This window comes from Salmo salar, chromosome 28 (genome assembly GCF_965601325.2).
Source record: "Salmo salar chromosome 28, fSalSal1, whole genome shotgun sequence".
Lineage (NCBI taxonomy): Eukaryota > Metazoa > Chordata > Actinopteri > Salmoniformes > Salmonidae > Salmo > Salmo salar.
Window position 1 is genome coordinate 10,484,146 of NC_138318.1, and position 23,295 is coordinate 10,507,440.

At 44.1% G+C, this 23,295-nt stretch overlaps 1 protein-coding gene across 2 annotated transcripts; it reads left to right on the forward strand.

Moving 5' to 3' along the window:
• The first annotated feature begins 1,972 nt into the window (after positions 1–1,972).
• LOC106589409 (metastasis-associated protein MTA3) lies at positions 1,973–21,608 on the forward strand. 2 transcript variants are annotated; one of them, XM_014179366.3, is made up of 20 exons: positions 1,974–2,379; positions 3,904–3,971; positions 5,624–5,717; positions 5,888–6,026; positions 6,198–6,261; positions 6,498–6,615; positions 6,705–6,807; positions 6,885–6,984; positions 7,114–7,302; positions 7,502–7,576; positions 7,721–7,779; positions 10,676–10,794; positions 10,982–11,139; positions 11,303–11,525; positions 13,227–13,319; positions 13,488–13,649; positions 13,821–13,849; positions 14,224–14,354; positions 16,095–16,122; positions 17,792–21,608. In XM_014179366.3, exons 1-20 carry the CDS (start codon positions 2,352–2,354, stop codon positions 17,849–17,851), a joined length of 2,040 nt encoding a protein of 679 aa, XP_014034841.1. In that variant the 5' UTR covers positions 1,974–2,351; the 3' UTR covers positions 17,852–21,608. The 2 variants fall into 2 exon arrangements, with proteins under 2 accessions (XP_014034840.1, XP_014034841.1); XM_014179365.3 differs by lacking the exon at positions 16,095–16,122 and having other exon boundaries at positions 1,973–2,379.
• Positions 21,609–23,295: the final 1,687 nt, after the last annotated feature.

A 23,295-nucleotide genomic window follows, 5' to 3' on the forward strand; every position in this document is an offset into this window, starting at 1 on the left:
AACGCCTCACTACATATTCTGAGTCCTTGCCTCTGCATGACATCTAGCCGTTCCAATAAGGTTGGGGCTGCGGAACCAAGCAATACTGCCATAGTCCATTACAGATCAGATCAATGCAACATACATGGTCCTCAATGAGGAACGCCCAGCCCCCCACTCCTTCCCCGCCAGACAGCCCATCACATTTAGTACCTTCTTACACTTTCCCATCGCTCTCTCAATGTGTTCTGCCCAGGTCAGTCTAGTGTCAAAGTATACCCTAAGGAACCTGAAGTCCCCCAGGTTTCTCCCATATAACCTCAAGCGTACCTCATCTCCTACCTTACTCCTGGTAAAGAACACTGTCTGAGTTCTCTACAGAGACCTGAATCCCCACCGCTCTACCTCATCAATTGCTTCCTGTACCTTCCTGACTATATATGGCACATTTCTTCCCCTTTTCCCCTCCATTAGGCCCCATCATCTGCAAATAACGACCTTCCAATATCCGGCCGGACCTGAGAGTAAACATCAATGATCACGATTGAGAACAACAGAGGACTAATCACGCTCCCCTGCATTGGACCGTTATCCACCAGGTAGCTGCTTGATAGAGACTTCCCCACACTCACCTGGATAGACCTTCCAAACAGGAAATCCTTTATTCAGTTGTAAGTTCTTATTCCAACCACCATAATATCAAGCTTGATTAACAACCCCTCCTTCCATATCATACGCCTTCTCCACATCAAAAAAGACAGCTACAATAGTCTCCTTCCTGACCTCTGCTTCTGAGCAGAGTGCTGGGTCCATAGTTCCCCTCCCCTTTCTGAACCCACTCTGATGTGGCGATACTAGCCCTCTGCTCTCCAGGAAGCAAGCTACCGTTTCATAATCTTACATATATGTGATATTAAAGCTATTGGCCGATAGCTTGTTAGCCTCGTTGAGTCCTTCCCTGGCGTTCGGATTGGTACCACTACTGCCTCCTTCCAACTGCCTGGTACTTTCCCCTCTTCCCACACTCTGTTGTACAACACCAATTCCTTATCTAGTGCCTCATCACTAAGATGGGCCAACATAACATCGCACACCTCATCTTTCCCAGGTGAAGTTAACCCAGCGTTACCTATTGCCCTTATCATCTCTGCCATGGTCGATGGTGCATTCAATGCATCATTTACATCCTCCCTCCTATCCAGCACTCCAGGGTGCTCCTCTCTCATTTTCTCTCTCCCCCTCTGACAAATTTGCTGAGCTATGCACTTGGACAAATGCCTTGGCCATCATCTCTGCCTTATCATCTGTCACTGCCACATCCTAACCCACTCGTCAACACTGGATAATCCCACTCCCTTCTGACCCCACTCATCCTCTTAATCATCCCCCACACTTCTCCCACAGGTGTCGCCCTTCCAATGGTGTCACAGAACCGACGCCAACATGACCTCTTTGCCTGACGGATAGTTCTCCACACCAGGGCCTGCTCATACTGAATCAGATGTTGGAAGTTGTAAATGCCCTGTCCGTACTCCTCACCGTTGCCCTGCACTCCTCCATCCACCACCGGACTGCTTTCCTCCTTCTCCTCCCTGGACTTTTAGGTATAGCCTCAGTAGCTGCCCCCACTAAAGCTGTTCTCACCCAGTTATTCATACCATCCGCATCACCTGTCATATCTACCAGAGCCATCCATCACCTGCTCACCCAGCTCCTGAAACTGATCGCTCTTTGCCTGCCCAAACACCCACCTGTTCGCATTCGAAAGTGTCACACAAACTTAAAAATGTAATGCTCAAGGGGGGCCGTTCATGCAGGAACTAATTGGGTGCTGGGAGGAGGGAGGAAGAAGGGGGGGGGGGGGTGTTCCTGCAGATAAAATAATGCCCACATGCAGGAACGCCCCTAATTGCGGGCTGCAGTTGCACACTATTGGTTCAGCTAGTGAACATAAATGTATTTTGAAAAATTGGCAAGAATTGACATTGCCAACAAACGTAAATGTGTTCAGAAGAAATACATATACACAATATTTAAAAACCAGCTCCTCCCTCGCCAGGGACCGATCATCTCGAAAACTAAAGCAAATACGATGCGTCGGCCCACAAACAATGTGGTTTCGGGTTGATCCAAGTCTTTTGGCTGTGTCAGGCTGTCTGCCTACTGTATTGTACTGTGAGAAGGCAGGCAGATAGGGGGCACCTCACCAAAATCTCCCGCTCAACTCCACATTCAATCCCCCCACCAACTTACCTTCTAACTTCAACGCGTTTTAAAACCGACCACAGGATTTAAACATCTGATTGCTTTATTTATTGATTCTATTTTCGGTTAGTTTATGGTTTGTGTTTTTACACTCCGGGAGGGCAGAAATGGCCGCCAACATGTACCGGGTCGGAGGTATGTCACATTGTTTTTTTTTTTGATGAAGTCGAAACATGCAGATTTTCTATCAATGCAGCAAATGTGTTATTTTATCTTAAATATATACCCGTGGTGTCATTTCTGATATTATACATGCAAACGCGTGCTGTCATTTCCCGGAGAAACGCATGGATTTCCCAATATTTGCGATTCTAATGGGTCAGGCCTCGCGACTATCGTGGCCATACCAGTTAGCCGTTAGCTCGCATGCTACACCATAAACATTCACTATTTTATTATTTAGCTTTATGCACGTATTTTCACTTCATATCCCATTTAATCCACACATGCACGGCCATGCATTGCATGATTTGCTGTGTGCGTGTTTGATTTACTTTGTTGTTTGGAATAGGTGCCTTTTGTATTTGGCTCCTTTTTGGCACGCATCCATGTATTACGGCTCCTTATTGCGTTAGCTAGGAACTAGCCAACTACCCCCCTGGCTAGCAGTGCAGGCTTTGTTGCCAATGCAATTAATTATCTTAACCGTAACAAATAACGCTCCATTGTTTGACAGTGTGAAGGAAAATATCCCATACATCTTTATTTGGTCGTTTTACTGTTGGTCATATTCAGATGGCTACATAACTAGCTATGTGGTTAGCCACCTAACAGTTAGATAGCTGTTGATGGCATCCGACATTGTCTCATGATGGCGTCGCGTGAATGAGTCTTTCACGTTTGCGAGGATAGCCAGTAGCCAGCTACTGTTTTATGATACTTATCCCACAACATCTGTGCAACAAAGTCGGCGGTAAAGGAAGTTGTATTTCATGTATGATAACGTTACATATATATGTACACGCGCTGCCGGGTGAAAAGATTTACTGGCAACAATGTAACGATTTTTTTTTTCTCCTACAAGGCTAAAGAATATTGGAATGTATCACGTGATGTCTAATTTGTTGTCATCTTGAAGCTAGTTCTTGGTGATGTGCTTTCCACCGGATGTCACTTGCTGTGTATTTGCATTGCATCAATATGATATACTGTATGATATTATTGCTATGATATTTGATCAACTCTGTTAAATCTGGCTTTGGGTTGAGAGTGGTTGTCTGTGTATGGTCTGTCTTTCTGAGTAGAGGTGTGAACTGTGTGTGTGCAGTATGGTAGCAAGCCATTTTGATGACTGTTGACAGGCATCTGTAGGTAGAGGTGCCACTCAGATCTGCTTGACTTGTTTAACTCTGACCTGAACCACCAACTCTCGGAAGGAATTTGTGTGTGTGACTGTGTACCCTGGCTCCCAGCATTTGACTACTGCAGCCCCTGCCAAGGGTTCTGGATCTTTATGGCACAAACAGGATACGGTGGCCTGGCCCCTTAACTGCAGGGTCACTGGTTTAAGCCCCATTAGGGTTGTTCCACCCTGTTGTTGAATTAGGTGTTAGAACAGGGCTGGAATAAAAGCCTGCACACCCAGTAGTTGTAATGGATATATGTAATGGTTATATCGCAGGCCGTGTGTTAACGTGATGTTATTCTGTTCTCTTCCAGACTATGTATTCTTTGAGAATTCCTCCAGCAACCCTTACCTGATCCGCCGGATAGAAGAACTCAACAAGGTACTGCCCGCCCTGGAGTGTGTGTTTGTGTGTGTAATTCAAGTACTCTGGCCGATGTGCCTGAGGAGGGAATAGGTGGAATGCCTGTCTGTTTTGTGACTTTCCCTCTCCTCCCCTGCGCTAGTGTGTGTGTGGCGCGTGTGAGATTGTGTGTGTGTAATATGACGCGTAGCAACAGATGTTACCTGCCTACAATTGTCATTTTCAACCGGCAGGTGAGAATGGGCACACTTCCTCCCTTCCCCCTCGCTCTCCATCAGTATTAGAGATGTGACCTTGGGAAACATTCTATTAACATTTAAACCTGAATTTTTCTATCGGTTTTTCCGCTAAAACGATAAAAAATCATAAAATTCCACGTGAATTCACAATGTAGATGGTCTACATCACGCTTCCCTTAGAGAGAGACAAATTTATAATTTATGCTGCTGGGTGCTCTTGCTTTTAATGATTGGCCTTGTAGCTTGTTTGTAATCACAAGTCATCAAACCGGCACTAGGCTACGGTCATAGTGCCTCCGTGTGGCAAGTTATTAGGAGATATCTAGGCTAATCAATGGAAGATGGAATTATAATGACAGAACAAAAAAATTAAACAAGAAGGACAAGCTACAACACCAAGAGCCAACATGTATGCTGCTATTTAATAATCTGAACGGAGTTATTTACTGTAGGATTAGGAAGGGGAGAAAGTGCACAGTTCAAGTTACAATATGTTGTCTCAATTAGCCTAGCTAACGCTAGCTAGCTTAAAAAGCGCCACTCCGTTTGATGCAGTCAAGACAGGTACTATGTATTGAGATGATAAATAACTAGCGATGAATTAGTCTACCAGCGTGAGTCAATTTTGTTGCAATCTCTCTCTCCCCTTCCCCGCTCCCCTCGTCACTCACAATTGAGCTGCTCCTCTGCTTCAAGCCTCTCACTCTACCTTGTGCATTACAGCTCCGGTTAGTAAAGTAGCTAAAAATATATATATATTTTTTCCCTCCTACTAACGTCAGTGCATTATTGCATTAGGTATTTGTCATATTTTTATGTTCCCTCTGATGATGATTGGGACCTGTTAGTGGTAGTTTTGAGATGACTGCACTGCGATTTTAATTTGTGAAGGAAAAAACAGTTTTTCATGTTAGGGAATTTTTCATCATGTTAAGACTCCCAATTTCATTTAAAGTTCACACCCCTAATCCGTACCTCCCTCCCCTCTCTCCTCCATGCTTTTCCTCCAGTGTGTTTAATCTCAGAGGAGACAAAACATCTGTCTGACCAATCAGGCAATCAATCAATGTATAGTATCTTTTTTGTATATAATGTATGTAAACCTTGTGTAAATTCCTCAGTCTGTTTCTGTCTCTGTTGTCTTTTGCTAGTAGCACCATGTTACCGAGTAACATTCCGGGGATGCGTAAATGTACTTTGCAAATAAATGATCTTTCAGTCGGTGTCGTGGCTATTGAGCCAGGGAGCAACGTCTCAAACGTGTCACTTAGTCCCAGCCCCTCTCTCTCAGTTCAAATCAAGACACTGTTTTTAAAGTGTTTATACTCTCTCTCCCCCTCCCATAGACAGCCAGTGGTAATGTGGAGGAGTATTATTTGTGATAAATCTGTGTTTTAAGAGTTCACTTTACGTCTCTCTCTCTCCCTTTAGACGGCCAGTGGCAATGTGGAGGCCAAGGTGGTGTGTTTCTACAGAAGGAGAGACATCTCACACAGCCTCATACAGTTGGCTGACAAACATGCAAGTAAGTGGCTCTGTGTGTGGGTCGGTCCGCCCGTCCACATGTGTGCTTTTGTGTATTAGTGTAACAATAGGCGGTAGCTGAATGTCTGGAGAGTTTCCTGATCCTTACAGCAGGGGTCCAGGCTCAGACGGTCGTGTTTAGTGTGTGTGTGTGTATATGTGTGTGCGCAGAGGACTTAGAGGAGGAGAAAGAGGAGGAGAAAGAGAGTCCGTTGGAGGCGGAGCTGACAGACAAACAGAAGCATCAGTTACGCCACAGAGAACTGTTCCTCTCCCGTCAGTATGAGAGTCTACCAGCCACACACATCAGGTACACACACACACCCTGCTGTAACAGGCAGTACCCCTGCATACCCACTCATCCAGCCATAAAACCATGTTAACACAGACAACGGGTGCTCGTTTTCTCTCCTTTCACTCCCCCATCTCTTTGTCTCGCCCCTCGCCGTCTCTCTCCTCTTTCTGTCTCTCTTTTTTTCAGGGGGAAGTGTAGTGTGGCATTATTGAATGAGACTGAAGCTGTCCTCTCCTACCTGGACAAAGAGGTAAGGGGGCTTGTGTTTGTGCACCATGCATCCACATCTGCCATTTAAAATGCCTCCCATACCATTCTAGTGTGTGTGTGTGTGTGTGTGTGTGTGTGTGTGTGTGTGTGTGTGTGTGTGTGTGTGTGTGTGTGTGTGTGTGTGTGTGTGTGTGTGTGTGTGTGTGTGTGTGTGTGTGTGTGTGTGTGTGTGTGTGTGTGTATATATAATGTAAAACGTGTGTGTGTTTTACGTAGGATACATTCTTCTACTCGCTGGTCTACGACCCTACCCAGAAGACACTGTTGGCTGATAAAGGAGAGATCAGAGTGGGACCACGCTTTCAGGCCGATGTACCTGACATGCTACAGGAGGGTAGGCACACACACACACACACAGACATATTTACCATACGTTCTTTACACACACACTCACACCCTCTGACTGTATGCATCTCTTTGTAGGGGAATCAGATGAGTGGGACCAGTCAAAGTTAGAGGAGAAGCTTTGGGATCCTGACTGTCCTCTCTCCAGCAAACAGATTGACCAGTTCCTGGTGGTCGCACGGTACGACATTTAACCTCTAACCCCTGACCTCTCAGTTCCTTGATCTCTAGCCCCTGACCTCAAAACTGTGTTTGTAGGGCGGTGGGGACGTTTGCCAGAGCGCTGGACTGTAGCAGCTCGGTCAGACAGCCCAGTCTACATACGAGTGCAGCTGCCGCCTCCCGAGACATCACACTGGTGAGACACACACACACACATCCCATTTTTAATTGTCCTGAGTTTAGCTGTTCGTCTGTGGCTGTAACCTTCTCTAACGTCCACGGATAAACTCGATAACGTTCGATCTGCCTGTGTGTGTGTGTCTAGTTCCATGCGATGGACACGCTGCATCGTCATGGTTACGACCTGTCCAGTGCGTTGAGTGTGTTGGTGCCGTCCGGTGGGCCGGTACTGTGTCGGGACGAGATGGAGGAGTGGAGCGCTTCGGAGGCAGCCATGTTTGAGGAGGCTCTGGAGAAATACGGAAAGGACTTCAACGACATAAGACAAGACTTTGTAAGTCTCAGTGTGTGTGGAGGTCAGGTGCTCATGAATAGCCATACATGTGAGATTGCTTGTATATATAGTAAAGTGTGTTTGCGTCTGACATGTTGGGTTCAGAATAACCCTGGTTAGCCTGCTCTTCAATATTCTTGAGGGATCTGACCCACAGACATCAAAAACATAAATTATTAATACTTTTCCCTCACTTTAGCTACCATGGAAGTCTTTGACCAGTATAATAGAGTATTATTACATGTGGAAGACAACAGACAGATACGTACAGCAGGTAAGTCTCAGTATCTCTACACCACTCCTGCTAACTAGCTAGCTTACTTAGCTGTTAGCCACAGCGTAGCATCCAGTGCCAAGCTATTCTCTGGTCTTCCCTTGGCTTGCAGTCTAACTCTCCTCTCTGTTTCTCTCTGAGCAGAAGAGACTGAAGGCAGCAGAGGCAGAAAGCAAACTGAAGCAGGTTTACATCCCCACATAGTAAGTCTATGTTTTAGAGGTCGACCGATTATGTTTTTTTCAGCGCTGATACCGATTTATTGGAGGACCAAAAAAAGCCGATACGGATTTTTATATATATATTTGTAATAAATGACAATTACAACAATACTGAATGAACACTTATTTTAACTTAATATAATACATAAATAAAATCAATTTGGTCTCAAATAAATAATGAAACATGTTCAATTTGGTTTAAATAATGCAAAAACACAGTGTTGGAGAATAAAGTAAAAGTGCAATATGTGCCATGTAAGAAAGCTAACGTTTAAGTTTCTTGCTCAGAACATGAGAACATATGAAAGCTGGTGGTTCCTTTTAACATGAGTCTTCAATATTCCCAGTTAAGAAGTTTTAGGTTGTAGTTATTATAGGACTATTTCGCTCTATACCATTTGTATTTCATATACCTTTGACTATTGGATGTTCTTATAGGCACTTTAGTATTGCCAGCCTAATTTCAGGAGTTGATAGGCTTGAAGTCATAAACAGCGCTGTGCCTCAAGCATTGCTAAGAGCTGCTGGCAAACGGAGGAAAGTGCAGTTTGAATGAATGCTTACGAGCCTGCTATTACCTACCACCGCTCAGTCAGACTGCTCTATCAAACATCAAATCATAGACTTAATTATAATAAACACACAGAAATACGAGCCTTAGGTCATTAATATGGTCAAATCCGGAAACTATCATTTCGAAAACAAAACATTTATTTTTCCAGTGAAATACGGAACCGTTCCGTATTTTATCTAACGGGTGGCATCCCTAAGTCTAAATATTGCTGTTACATTGCACAACCTTCAATGTCATGTCATAATTATGTACATTTCTGGCAAATTAATTACGGTCTTTGTTAGGAAGAAATGGTCTTTACACAGTTCGCAACAAGCCAGGCGGCCCAAACTGCTGCATATACCCTGACTCTGCCTGCACTGAACGCAAGAGAAGTGACACAATTTCAGGCACCGCGTTGATTATATGCAACGCAGGACACGCTAGTTAAACTAGTAATATCATCAACCATGTGTAGTTAACTAGTGATTATGTTAAGATTGATTGTTTTTTATAAGATAAGTTTAATGCTAGCCATCAACTTACCATGGCTCCTTGCTGCCTGCGCTCACGTAACAGGTGGTCAGCCTGCCACGCAGTTTCCTCGTGGAATGCAATGTAATCGGCGTCCAAAAATGCCGATTTCCGATTTGTTATGAAAACTTGAAATCGGCCCTAATTAATCAGCCATTCCGATTAATCGGTCGACCTCTGGTATGTATGTTTGATTGAGTGTGTGTGTGTGTGCACAATGTCCATATACACTACATCACCAAAAGTATGTGGACACCTGCTCGTCAAACATCTCATCGGTATTAATATGGAGTTGGTCCCCTCCTTTGCTGCTATAACAGCCTCCACTCTTCTGGGAAGGCTTTCCACTAGATGTCGGGACATTGCTGTGGGGACTTGTATCCGTTCAGCCACAAGAGCATTAGTGAGGTCGGGCGCTGATGTTGAGCGATTAGGCCTGGCTCGCAGTCGGCGTTCCTTTCATCCCAAAGGTGTTGGATGGGGTTGTGTCATGAGAATTTTGAATCCCAATGGTAATAACTAACAATCAATAAGCTTTGACTAATCCCCAGGGTTTGTAAGACACTGGGTTAATAATAATTAGTCAAAGACTCAGCTTCTGCAAAAGGTTTGTTCAGTTTATTCAGAGAACGTTCTGAAGTCCATAATACAAAGACATCCATTTTATAGGTCACTCCTTACTTACGCACATATATCCACACAAACAGTAGATATCCTACGCACATGCATACACATGAACAGTAGGTGGGTTGTATCCCTCCCCAGAGTTCTCACCACTGTTTATCACTACCCAGCGCTGTCCGTTCCATTCCCCCGAGAATAGAGGAACCTTGGAAAATGTCTCCCTGTCCTATCATAAGTTTCTCAGAGTTCTAGCCAGGTCGGGTCAAACACAGTTGAATTGTTCTCGGTATTTTCTTAGACACACACGCATTTCTATCCCTCACGCATTTCTATCCCTCACATCTCTACCAAACCTTATTGGACTTACATTTAGTACTTTAATCATTCATTATACATGCTACATAAACTAATAATCACTAATAGTTAGGTTTCAGGGTGGAATTATTTAATCATTACCTTTAAGCATATAATTCCCTTATCAATCCTCCCTTAATGACTAAATAATACACACTGATACATCAAACGCCATATGGAATCATCAATGTCATACAAGAATAAACAAAACCAATACATGTATTTACATCCGATACCCATCAATGACTGTTCTTGGCCTATATCCAATTATAACTCTGTTTCCACTGCTCCAGAGTACAATTGCGGCGAGTGTTACACCACTCCAGCCGACAGTTGGCATTGTGATCTTAGGCTTGTGTGCGGCTGCTCGGCCATGGAAACCCATTTCATGAAGCTCCGAACAAACAGTTCTTGTGCTGAAGTTGCTTCCAGAGGCAGTTTGGAACTCTGTAGTGAGTGTTGCAACTGACAACAGGCGCTTCAGCACTCGGCGGTCCCGTTCTGTGAGATTGTGTTTCCTACCACTTTGCGGCTGAGCTGTTGTTGCTCCTAGACGTTTCCACTTCACAATAACACTTACAGTTGACCGGTGGCAGCTCTAGCAGGGCATACGTTTGTCTATGGAGATTGCATGGCTGTGTGCTCGATTTGTATACACCTGTCAGCAACGGGTGTGGCTGAAATAGCCGAATCCACTAATTCAAAGGGGTGTCCACGTACTTTTGTATATATAGTGTGTATGTGTATCGTTAGTCGTTACATAGGATTGAGATTGTAAGCTTTGTTGTGTTTCCACCTCCTCTCGTTTCGCAGCAATAAGCCCAACCCTAACCAGATCTCAGTGACCAATGGGAAGATGGCGACGGTGAATGGGGCGGGTCCTGGAGCCTACCATGCAGCAGGGGGAGGACGGGCCTGCGAGAGCTGCTACTGTAAGTACACTTTCCTCCTTTCATCCATCCAGGCATCCATCCAGCCAGCTCTCCATCCCTCATGAGAGACTGATGAACATTGTTTAAGAGGAAACCATATTGATGGACTGTTAGATATTGATCATGTTTATTGATTATGCATTGATGAGGTGTATCAGTCCTTATATGTGTGTGTGTGTGTGTACAGCAATGCAATCAGCCCAATGGTACTCGTGGGGGCCACCCAACATGCAATGTCGCCTGTGTGTGTCGTGCTGGATGTACTGGAAGAAGTACGGTGGACTTAAGATGCCAAGCAGAGCGGAGGCGCCCGAGGAGAAGACCCCACCCAGCCCTGTGCCCAACGTAAGCCTTCACCTTTAACTACCCCCACACGTCCTCTTTAACGTTGTACACCACTCAACATAAAACCAAATTCTGCTTATACAATGTCACTGAAAGTTCAGAACAGTTGATCTTCTTGGTCATGGAGAGCCGGTATTCATGTGAGCCTTCTCTCCTTCTCCAGGAGCCTCGGTCGCGCGGCCACGGCCCCCGCCAGTCCAGTCACATGGTGCCGGTGCGTAACAGCGGCAGCCCCAAGTCCTCCACCAAGACCAAGCAGGCATTCCTGCTGCAGGCCACCCGCCTCACCAAGCTGGCACGCCACATGTGCCGCGACATCATCAGACTGCGACGCGCTGCGCGGCGCCCCTTTGTGCCCATTAACTGTGGCGCCATAAAGGCAGAGTGTAAGAGCTCCTTCAATTCCTAACTTCTGCCTCATGACACACACACGGACACACACGCACGAACACACACACTCGTACACACACACACACCGCCCCCCCCTCCTTCACCTTGACACCCCCCTTTTCACCCCACCTCGCTGCCTCCGCCCCGCCCCCCCTCCCTGTCTGTCTCTCTCTCTGTTTTTGTTATATTGTATTATATTATTATTATTTTGGTTTTTGTATTCTCCCCGGTTTCAATAAAGACTGCCTGTCCTCATGACTTTTGGGTTTCATCATCTGTTCGTTTGTCTGTTTTGGTTCGTTTTTTTTTTAAAGTCACTGTATCAACCGAACAGCCTTTAGAGCCGTTTGGAATCCATACAAGCACACAATCTTCTCCACGCCTTTCTCAGAAGTCATTTTCTATACATGCATGCCACACACTATACATGTCGACCCATAGACAAACATGGATGCATATAATTGATGCTCTTCCTATTTTCCAGGCCGGAGTACGTGATGGTTGTAGAATGTACGCGTATGTTTAAGGTTGGTTAGAAGTAGAGGAGACGTATTTTACTAAGAGAAGCTCTATTTTGCACAGTGCGTGTTACATTTAATGAGCCTTTTGTATGTGTGCTTTTCTCCGTGTGCCGGTGCTTTTCCGGCCAGTAATTGTGTGTATGAGTGATTGCTGTGATTGCTTGAGAGCAGTTTGATTAGACAGAGCTCAACTGACGACCAGGAGGGCGTTTTAAAGAGGAATGGACATAAAGAAGGGAGAGAGGAGGTAGAGGGAGGGGGAATTCAGGCAGTAGTGGCTTCTATGAAGATGGTGGTGGTAATCAGATCTCCATTCTCTGCTTTTCTTTCTGAGTTTGAAGCTTGTTTTATTATTTCCTATTTCTGTGTTGCTCTGTCAACCCACTCCCATTCCGTCCTGTAAGCAACTCTCACATGCCCATATCGGGACTTTCCTCTGTCCCAGTCATATGGACTCATCTCTGTTTCTCCTACCTTGTCTTCCTCTCTCTTCATCTGTCTCTCTCTTCCTCTCCAGCTCTCTCTCTGTCTCTTCCTCTCTCCATCTCCCTCTGTGAATGTGACGGTGGTAACTAATAAAGTCACAGCTGAAACCATCCTCTCTGAGTCCTTGTGCTTCATGTGTCTGTGTACCTGTCCATCACTACACCAAACATACCGATTGGCCAGAGGACCAGACAAGGCCTGCCCCTACAGCATAGACTCAGCCTCTCTGCCTGCTTCCATCACACCCTCAACATGCTGTGTGTGTGTGCATGTATGTGTTTTTTTTTAGGTGTTTACACTTCTATTCAGTTTGTGTGTGAGAGAAAGCTCTGCTACTGCGTCTCCCCATAACCATCTTATTCAGAAAGTCATCTATAAAACACGTGTTTGTCTCAAACTGACTGCTTTCAACTCAGACTGAAGCTAGATAGTTACGTTAGCAGATTAGTAGTTGCACAGTTGTTATTAGTGGGTTAGTTAGTTTCGAAGCCTTCAGATGAATTCCGCCTTAGAGATTAAACAATACAAGGAAACTACACCGCATGCAACAGGCACCGGTAAATAAACCAATGTTCATACCTTTAGTCTCTGAACATGTGTCCATCTGACTGAATGACAGTACAGCTGCTTGCTTTGTCACTGGCGGTGTGGTTGGTCAGTAGATGAGCTGCTGTTTGGTGATTGGTCTAGATATGTTGCGGGTGTCGGAGGGGCAAGTCGGGCGACCACCTAGAATCCGGACTGCCCAGAGGAGCACCCTGACCAGCGTCCTGCTGTTTCTGGGTAACACACACACACCGACACACAATACCTAAATGATGGAGCGAATATGTCCCACGGCATGTTTCTATGACATGAAGTAATCCGTAAGGAATAACATACTCCTATGATAACAAAAACCTAAAAGAATTAGTGATATGGGTGTCAAATGTGTGATGTAATGTGTTCCAGAGTCCCGCCCCGCGATACACGCCCCCCGTTCACACCGAACCCTCGGCTTGCAAGCCCCTCCCCCACGTCGCCTCCTCTCTTCTCTCCCTTACGGTCCCCATGGCCTTCTGGGTAAACGCAGCTTCCACCACCACACCAGAGCCGAGCCGGAGAAACGCCCAGGTACACACACACACACACACACACACACACACACACACACACACACACACACACACACACACACACACACACACACACACACACACACACACACACACAAACGATCACACACGAACAATCACACACACACCTATTCATCTCTATCGTGTTGTCTCCTGTGTCCTTCTGTAGAAAACCCAGGGCAGACAACAGGACCAGTGGTGAGTAACAGTCTTTCTTTTACTTAACACTTTACATACTGTAGGTGGCGCTCCTACTTGACTTCATTGCAGACGCATCCCAGATCTCAAAACACCTAGAAAGGTTTTTCATTTATCTGCTCATCACATCATATGACATACCAATCTGCCCAATTGCTGCCAAGTTGATGACGTAGCACACAACCATTGGTTGATGATGCAATGCAACGTCTGCAATGTAGTCGGGCAGCAATTCAACCATAGACTTCAAATACAGACATTTAAGGTTGACTCCGCAATATTACATCATTTAACATGCCATTTTTTCTTGGATGATTCTGAGGTGCGTGTATTTGATTGGCTCATTCTAATTGTTTATGATTGGCTCTTCCCAGCACAACGGCCGTAGCAGTGGTGGCGGAGGGACCAGGGGCAGTGCTAGGGGCGGAGTCATGATTAGGAAGCGACGCCCAAACTTGATCGATGCCCCTGACGACAGCTTTTTCGTCGTCTCCCGGGAGACCAGGTAGGCATGGCCTCTGATTGGCTGCTGGGCTAATGATGCGTTCGGTTGTCTTATATGTGTTTGGAGCATGACGGCTGATTATGCCTGGGACTGACAGCTGATTGGGTTGAAGAAGCCATGTCCTGACAAGCTTCGACAACCATGACTCACCGAGCACAGAAATAGAATAAGTTGAGTCTGTGTCAAACTGGGTCAAATTGGTCTGTAGATGCACACTAAGAAATTAGGGTTCCTTAAGGGTTCTTTGGGAAGGGTGATGGTTCAGTGTGGAACCATACTGACCCAAAGCACCCTTTGAGGCCTTCAATGGTTCTTTGCAGTTCAGAAAAGGGTTCTTTCCTCTTTTAGTGATAATTCAAATGTAGGGGTGGCGGCTTATTCAGATATTTTGGGGCGTGGTTTGCGCACACAGCTCTTTTTGTGCAACCGTGAGTGAGTGTCATTCCAGTTTATCTAATCTGTTGTGTTATGCTATTTCATTTTTATTTATGACTATGGCCAATGATGGTGTCGTGTGAAAGACTCAACGTAAGACTCACGGTTGACTAAATCAGTAGTTCTCAATTCTTTCCTCAGGGACACCCCAGCCGTTCCAGAGCTAGCTCACCTAATTCAACTTGTTCATAAACACAATAATAAAATGTATGGAATTTGAACAATTTAATATGGCTAATAAACCAGAATTAAAAACCCTGCATGGTTCTACAACAAAAGTTTTTATTGAGAAAGGTTCTTTATAGAACCATTCTCCATAGAGGTTTTATAAAGAACCATAAAAAAGGGTTCTTTTTAGCCCCCAAAAGGGTTGTAACCATAGCGGAACCCTTTTTTGGTGCTATATAGAACCTTTGTCAATTGTTCTTTAGAGGACCTTAGGAAAGGGTTCTTTATAGCACCATACAGGTTCCATTTAGAACCTTATGAGCGTGGTTCTTTATAGAACCTTCAAAAACCTTCCGCTATGGTTACAAGCCAAAGAACCCTTAGTTGGGACTATATAGAACCATTTGTTTTTAGTGTGTGGTCTATGGATATTGTTTTGCTGTGCATCAACTTGCTAGGTTAAGGGATAGTTAGTTGAACATATTTTATAGGGGATCATAACTGTAGGGTACACAGGGCTGAGACTGAGGCCACTGCCAAGCTGACGAATGGGACTCCACAGGTAACCAAATAGGCTCATCTCATACAAAACACACTCACATAATGTTATGTATCTTAATGTACACACACACACACACACACACACACACACACACACACACACACACACACACACACACACACACACACACACACACACACACCTGGGCCCGTATGCAAAAAGTGTCTCAGAATAGAAGTGCTGAGCCAGGATCAGTTCCATAAAAAACGTTATTACGACCTCAAATGCAAAATCCTACTCTCTTAAGAAGAAAAGGGTTCCAAAAGGGTTCTTCGGCTGTCCCCATAGCATAACCCTTTGGATTTCATGTAGAACCCTCTGTGGAAAGGGTTCTACATCGAACCAAAAAGAGTTCTACCTGAAACCAAAAAGGGATATTCAAAGGGTTCTCCTATGGGGACAGCCAATGAACCCGTTTAGGTTGTAGATAGCACCTTTTTTCCTAAGATTGTACATTAGCACTCCTGCTCTGAGACTCTTTGGGAATACAGGCCCTGACCTCTCGTGCCCTGTTGCATCGTGGGTCGCCGTGTGTTTCCCTTCGTGTCAGTGACTGGCTGCTTGTTTCATTTCAGTGCTGCAGCCGTTACACACCTGCTCACGGTAAGCCCCCCACCCCGCACACACACACATGCACACTCACGTGCACACGCACATGCAAGCACACACACACACGTGAACTGGGTTACCTGTGGAGTCTGTTTCTCACTTGTGGATAGTACAGTCCAGTCAACGGGATAATGCACTCACACACACACACAGACAGACAGACACACACACACACACACTCAATGTGTCCATGAAAAATTGCCACCCGCATCACCCCCCTTGTTCCCTGGATGAAGGGTTATTTTAGTCTAACTGTCTGAAATTGACCAGGCTTCAGTGGAAATATCATTACTGCACCACTGGAGCATCCACTTACATGCCACTGTGTGTGTATATGTGTGTGTGTGTATGTGTGTGCCAGAATACTTCCTCTTCCCAGAATCACAGCTGGAATATGCTATTGAGTCTCATCTGATTGGCTGACACTAACGACAGATGATGGAGATGCTCTATGCTTTATTAGAACCAATTAGAGCTCAGATAGAGGTCAGGCTGGTGGTGTGTGTGTGCATTTGTATGTGTGTGTGTGTGTGTGTGAGAGATTACATATGCCCAATATTTCTTAACAGGTAGAGATTAGTCTCCCAAGGGCTGGCAGACAGCTTGTCTCCCACAATGACAATGTTCCAACTTACAGGTGTGCCAAGGTTCATGTGTAGGTTGGGCAAGGCAGGAATGGACGTGCAGGAAGTCCGTTCTGAGCCTTATGCCTTAAACATCCCCACCGGACACAACATTTGTAACTAGCTAGATGGAGCTTGCAGACAATATTTGTATTTCCCAAGTAACTAGTTTGCATGCACCGTGACAGCTAACGTTAGCGTAACTAGCTTACAACCACTATAATAAGCCTAACTACTGTATGTGCATCTGCATTGTGTCTACCTCTGTCATGTTTCTCCGATATGATTATTGTTCAAGAGCACAATTATCATTCACATTTTAAGCCCCACCTACCCAAACTCGTGATTTGTTGGTAGAGTTGTCTGTCTGATATTTTTTTTTTTTCTCCCCTTTCGAAGTTACCTAGAAAATCCCCCATGTTCCCCAGACCTAATGCTGTTGCTCTAGGTCTGGGATTTTCGAGACTATGGAAGAATATACTCAGTAAAAGACTGTGTGTGTGGCACACATACATTTTCCATGACTCTGTGACTGGTCCTGCCTCACTAGATGGAGTGATCGATATTACCGATTATATCACAGAGAAATTCTCTAATAAACACTCATACATTCACCAGAGAGCCCTGCCCTCAGGACCCATATCTCTCTTCATCTCTCTCTCTCTTTCCTTGATGCAGTAAAACACAATGGTCTAAACAACACAATATGCACGCACACATTCACACACAGTGTCTATATTAACCTAATTAAATCCCAGCGTGCGTTGTACTAGAGGTAATTGATACATTTTTCTGTTCAGAGAAATTATAAACAACCCTGAGAGACCGAGAGAGATAGAGAGAAATGCTGTAGTAATAGACTCCCTGCAACAACAGCCCTTTACTTCATGTATCTTTCTCTCAGTCTCTCCCAATGTTTTAGCAGAATAAAAGGTTAGAGTGAGACGTGTGTTCTAACGTTCTGTTGAGTTCCCCTCTGATGTCATATCCTGTCCTCTCTGATGTCCTGTCCCCTCTGATGTCATGTCCTGTCTCTCCAGGAGGGCCAGGCGGCTGCTGTCACGGTCCCAGCTGAGGCGCGCCTGTCGGCAGCCCTGTGAGCAGATCACCCTGCGCAAGGCCTCCCAGGCACTATTGCAGGGGCCGCTCCTCGCCCCTCCACACCCCCACCCCAGCCTCAGGATGAGGGGACCCATCGTTATCCACGACTGACCACTGACCTCTGACCCTATCTCTCTGCCATGTTTGTCCCCTGCCTATGCTCTACATGCAAGACCCCAACCCTAGTTTCACCTGGCACCCGACCCCCGCCCTCCCCATCGCCCACTTAAAAAAAATATTGTGAACCTCCCCACCCTACGGAGTCAGACCCTTCACCGCGGGAGGAAGTGATGTGCTGTGTTGCCGTGGGGACAGACAGAAAGTGGTTCCCACCTGTACAGATTAAACTTCCCTGGGACAGAAACCAGTGTGTGCGTGTGAGAATTTATGTGTTTAAGCACGAGTGTGCACGCGCAAGAGTATGAGCGTGTGCACGAGTGTGTGAACTTGATGTTTTTTCTTCTTCTGTACCTGCTACATGCCAGTGAGTGGGGATTGTGAGCTATATATATATATATATATATATATATATATATATATATATACACAGTATATATATACAGTGCATTCGGAAAGTATTTAGACCCCTCGAGTTTTTCCACATTTTGTTACGTTACAGCCTTATTCTAAAATAGATAAAATAAATAAAAATCCTCATCAATCTACACACAATACCCCATAATGACACAGTGAAAACCATTTTTTGTTGCCACATTTATTACAAATAAAAAACAGAAATACCTTATTTATATAAGTACTCAGACCCTTTGCTATGAGACTTGAAATTGAGCTCAGGTGCATCCTGTTTACATTGATCATCCTTGAGATGTTTCTACAACGTGATTGGAGTCCACCTGTGGGAAATTCAATTGATTGGACACGATTTGGCAAGGCACACACCTGTCTATATAAGGTCCCACAGTTGACAGTGCATGTCAGAGCAAAAACCAAGACATGAGGTCGAAGGAATTGTCCGTAGAGCTCTGAGACAGGATTGTATCGAGGCACAGATCTTGGGAAGGGTGCAAAAACATTTCTGCAGCACTGAATGTCCTCAAGCACACAGTGGCCTCCATCATTCTTAAATGGAAGATGTTTGGAACCACCAAGACTCTACCTAGAGCTGGCTGCACGGCCAAACTTAACAATTGGGGTAAAAGGGCCTTGGTCAGGGAGGTGACCAAGAACCCGATGGTCACTCTGACAGAGCTCCAGAGTTCCTCTGTGGAGATGGGACAACCTTCCAGAAGGACAACCATATCTGCAGCACTCTACCAATCAGGCAAATTCACGAATTTGCATAAGCCATTTTTCAGTAAATGGCACATGACAGCCCGCTCGGAGTTTGCCAAAAGGCATCTAAAGGACTCTCAGACCATGAGAAGCAAGATTCTCTGGTCTGATTAAACTAAGATTGAACTCTGGCCTGAACCAACAGGACAATGACCCTAAGCACATAGGCAACGCAGTAGTGGCTTCGGGACAAGTCTCTGAATGTCCTTGAGTGGCCCATCCAGAGCACCGACTTGAACCAGATTGAACATCTCTGGAGAGACCTGAAAATAGCTGTGCAGCGACGCTCCACATCCAACCTGACAGAGCTTGAGAAGATCTGCAGAGAAGAATGGGAGAAACTCCCCAAATACAGGTGTGCCAAGCTTGTAACGTCATACCCAAGAAGACTTGAGGCTGCAATCGCTGCCAAAGGTGCTTCAACAAAGTACTGAGTAAAGGGTCTGAATACTTATGTAAATGTAATATTTGATAAAATATCTAAAAACCTGCTTTTGCTTTGTCATTATGGGGTATTGTGTGTTAATTGATGAGGGGTAAAAAGTATTTAATCAATTTTAGAATAAGGCTGTAACGTAACAAAATGTGGAAATAGTCAAGGGGTCTGAATACTTTCCGAATGCATCTATATAAAACAGTGCCCTCCATAATTATTGGGAAAGTAAAGCATTTTTTCTTCTTGAAATCAAACAATGACTATGAGGTTAAAGCGCAGACTGTCAGCTTTAATTAGAGGATATTTTCATCCATATCGGATGTAAATACCCTCAAAGAATTACAGCACTTTTTGTACATCCCCCATTTTAGGGGAACAAAAGTATTGGGACAAATTCACTTATATGTGTATTAAAATATTCAAAAGTTAAGTATTTGGTCCCATATTCATAGCACGCAATGACTATATGAAGCTTGTGACTCTACACATTTGTTGGATGCATTTTCTGTGTTTCAGATGATTTTGTTCCCAATATAAATGAATGGTAAATAATGTATTATGTCCTTTTGGAGTCACTTTTATTATAAATAAGAATAGAATATGTATCAAAACATTTCTACATGAATGTGGATGCTACCATAAACTGACTTTCTCACTCATCATTATTCACGAATCTGTAGAGTCACAAACTAGGTGTAGTGCTATGAATATGGGACCAAATACTTCACTTTTTACTATTTTAATACAAATAAGTGAATTTGTCCCAATACTTTTGGTCCCCTAAAATGGGGGGACTATGTACAAAAAGTGCTGTAATTTCTAAAAAAGCACAAATATCACACCCCCAAGACATGCTTACCTCTCACCATTACAATAACAGGGGAGGCATTTTTGGGGGGGGGGGAGGAGGGGTATGATATTTGTGCGTCTGTAACTTTCTCACTCATCATTATTCATGATTCATTCAGGATTATCCGTAATCATGGTAGCATCCACATTCATATAGAAGTTTTTAGAAACATATTCTATTCTTATTTACAATAAAAGTGACTCCAAAATGACGCAATACATTATTTACCATTGGGAGCAAAATAATCTGTAACACAGCCAAAACAAACCGCAAATGCATCCAACAAATTTGTAGTCACATCTTGATGTAGTCATTGTGTGCTATGAGTATGGGACCAAATATTTAACTTTTTACTATTTTAATACACATGTAAGTGAATTTGTCCCAATACTTTTGGTCCCCTAAAATGGGTGGACTATGTACAAGAAGTGTTGTCATTTCTAAATGGTTAACACGATATGGATGAAAATACCCTCTAATTAAAGCTGACAGTCTGCACTTTAACCTCATGGTCATTGTTTGATTTTTGAGTATAGAGCCAAAATAAGAAAAAATGTTTCACTGTCCCAATAATTACGGAGGTCACTGTATATACTGTGTAGCTCTCCTCAGTGTGTCAGAGAGATCTAACCAGATATCAACTAAACAAATCGGATCAACTAGATTTAAAGGGATGGTTTGATCACAAACTAAATGGTTAAAGGGATCGTTATCATTTAAAAGGATAGCTGCATCATTCTGTAGCCTACAGTTCCATGACACTGCGAACCTCTGAGGCAACAACATAGATATACGCTCCTTTCCCTCAGAGTCATTGTATATTACTATACCCATTGCAACACTGTACAGTCTAGCCATTCTATTTCTATGCTCTACCTAGCCCTGCTCTAGGCAGAACGCTTCCTCTTTGCTCAACAGAACCTGGGACTGTCATGACAGATCTAATCTGATTTGGCACCCTATTCTACTTTTGGCCAGAGCCGTCTGGTGCACTCGGGAATAGGGTGACTTTTAGGACATGTCTCCTGCAGCAGCATGCCTCTTGAGGTCAAACCTCCTGATCAGCTGATCTTTGATTACTTCTCCACTATGTTTATGTTGGTGTTCCTGTACGTCACGTGTTCCTGTACGTCACGTGATTAAAAACAAAACACATTACAGATTTTTCTCTACTCGCCTCCTTTATGTTTCCTCGTCTCCTTTCTGTGTCTCCTTGTGTCCTTTCCTTCAGAGGGTCTGACGGTTGAATTAATTCAACTGTTCTATTTCCAGGGGTCAGTGTGTGTGTGTGTGTCTGTTTGTTAATGAAGAATGGGACGGGTTCTCTGGTTTGGATATTTGATATCTGAATGATGCTGTGAATATCCCATGGAAACACAGTGCTCCGGAATAATAACCACATCCAGAGAAGAATGACGACTCTGCTCAGAAGACCAATCACACTGATGTTTACAGCACACCACAGCTGACTGGTCTCATAGACTAGACGTAACATTGTAAATGTAAATCCGGGTTACTCAAATGAGTAACTTTGCAACTACTTACTACTTTTTAGCTTCTATGCAACTACTTACTGTAGCATGTTAGCTAATCCTTCCGCTAACCCTAACCTTAACCCTTTTAGCTAACACTAACCCCTAGAGCTACCTAACGTTAGCATTAGCCACCTAGCTAACGTTAGCCACAACAAATTGTAATTGGTAACATATCATATGTTTTGCCAATTTCAAAACATATTGTACAAATTGTAATTCGTAACATATAAAAAAAATTATGATAAATGAATACATACTATAAGAAACGTAACATATACTATATAGACTGTCTCGGATTTACTACACAATAATATGAAATGCTCTGAGACCACATTTGCCACAGGGATGTGTGTGTGTGAGTGTTGGTCTGTGTCTATGTCTGTGTGCGTGTGTGTGTTTGTGTGTGTGAGAGAGAGAGGGAGAGAGAGGCTGAGAGATATGGGGGGAAGGGGGTGGGGAGAGAGTGTTTGTGTCTGTATGTAAAGAGGATGATATAAAACAAATATTTCTGTGAGTTATGGTTATGCTTGGGTTGCTTTGGCGAGACTATTACATCAAACAAATACACCACCTTCCTTTCTCCCTCCCCTCCTATTGTTTTATGTGTGTTGTTTCATAGTGTGACTTCTCATATTCTGCCTCCTAGCCTTCAAAAACACAGAATTAATGACAGACTGTTCCAGTCTTTTAGTCACACATAAACTAACTCTATTGTGACGGCCAGTGAAAGCTATAGACTACACAATGGGACACAGACAGTAGGCCTACAATACAATATCTATTTTTCACAGAGGAATTTCAATAAGAACCCCACAACCACAGATGAATAAGGGAAATACGGTTAGCTATGAGAATAATCTTTGCCCCAGGACACTTGCAAATAAACAATAGCCTAATACAATACACAGAATTCACTCTGTCCCTACAGTCTGTTTAGTGTGTGTTGGCCTTGTGGTGATGGTTGGTCTCAAGGAGGAAGGCCCAAGGATGGGAGCAATGAGGCCTGATCCAAGTCTGCGCCTCAGGTGTCAAGTTGGTCCCTGTTATTCCACAGATACTGAGATATTTAGGAATAATATTTAGAATATTATTAGCTAATTGTTCATGTTTGTCACTTTTATTTCCCATTAGCCTCGTATCTTATCTGACCCAGCATTCTCCTGTATCCTCCTCTTTTTTCTTTTTTCCTATCCTCCCTTGTTCCTCCCTTCCAGTGATTTCACTGCATAACGTCGCAATCGGTTATTGTCAGCGACACAATTAGCTGCAAGCTACTCGGTTGGATGGAGAAAATGAAAAAAGAAAAGAAAAAAATCGTCTACCTAATAA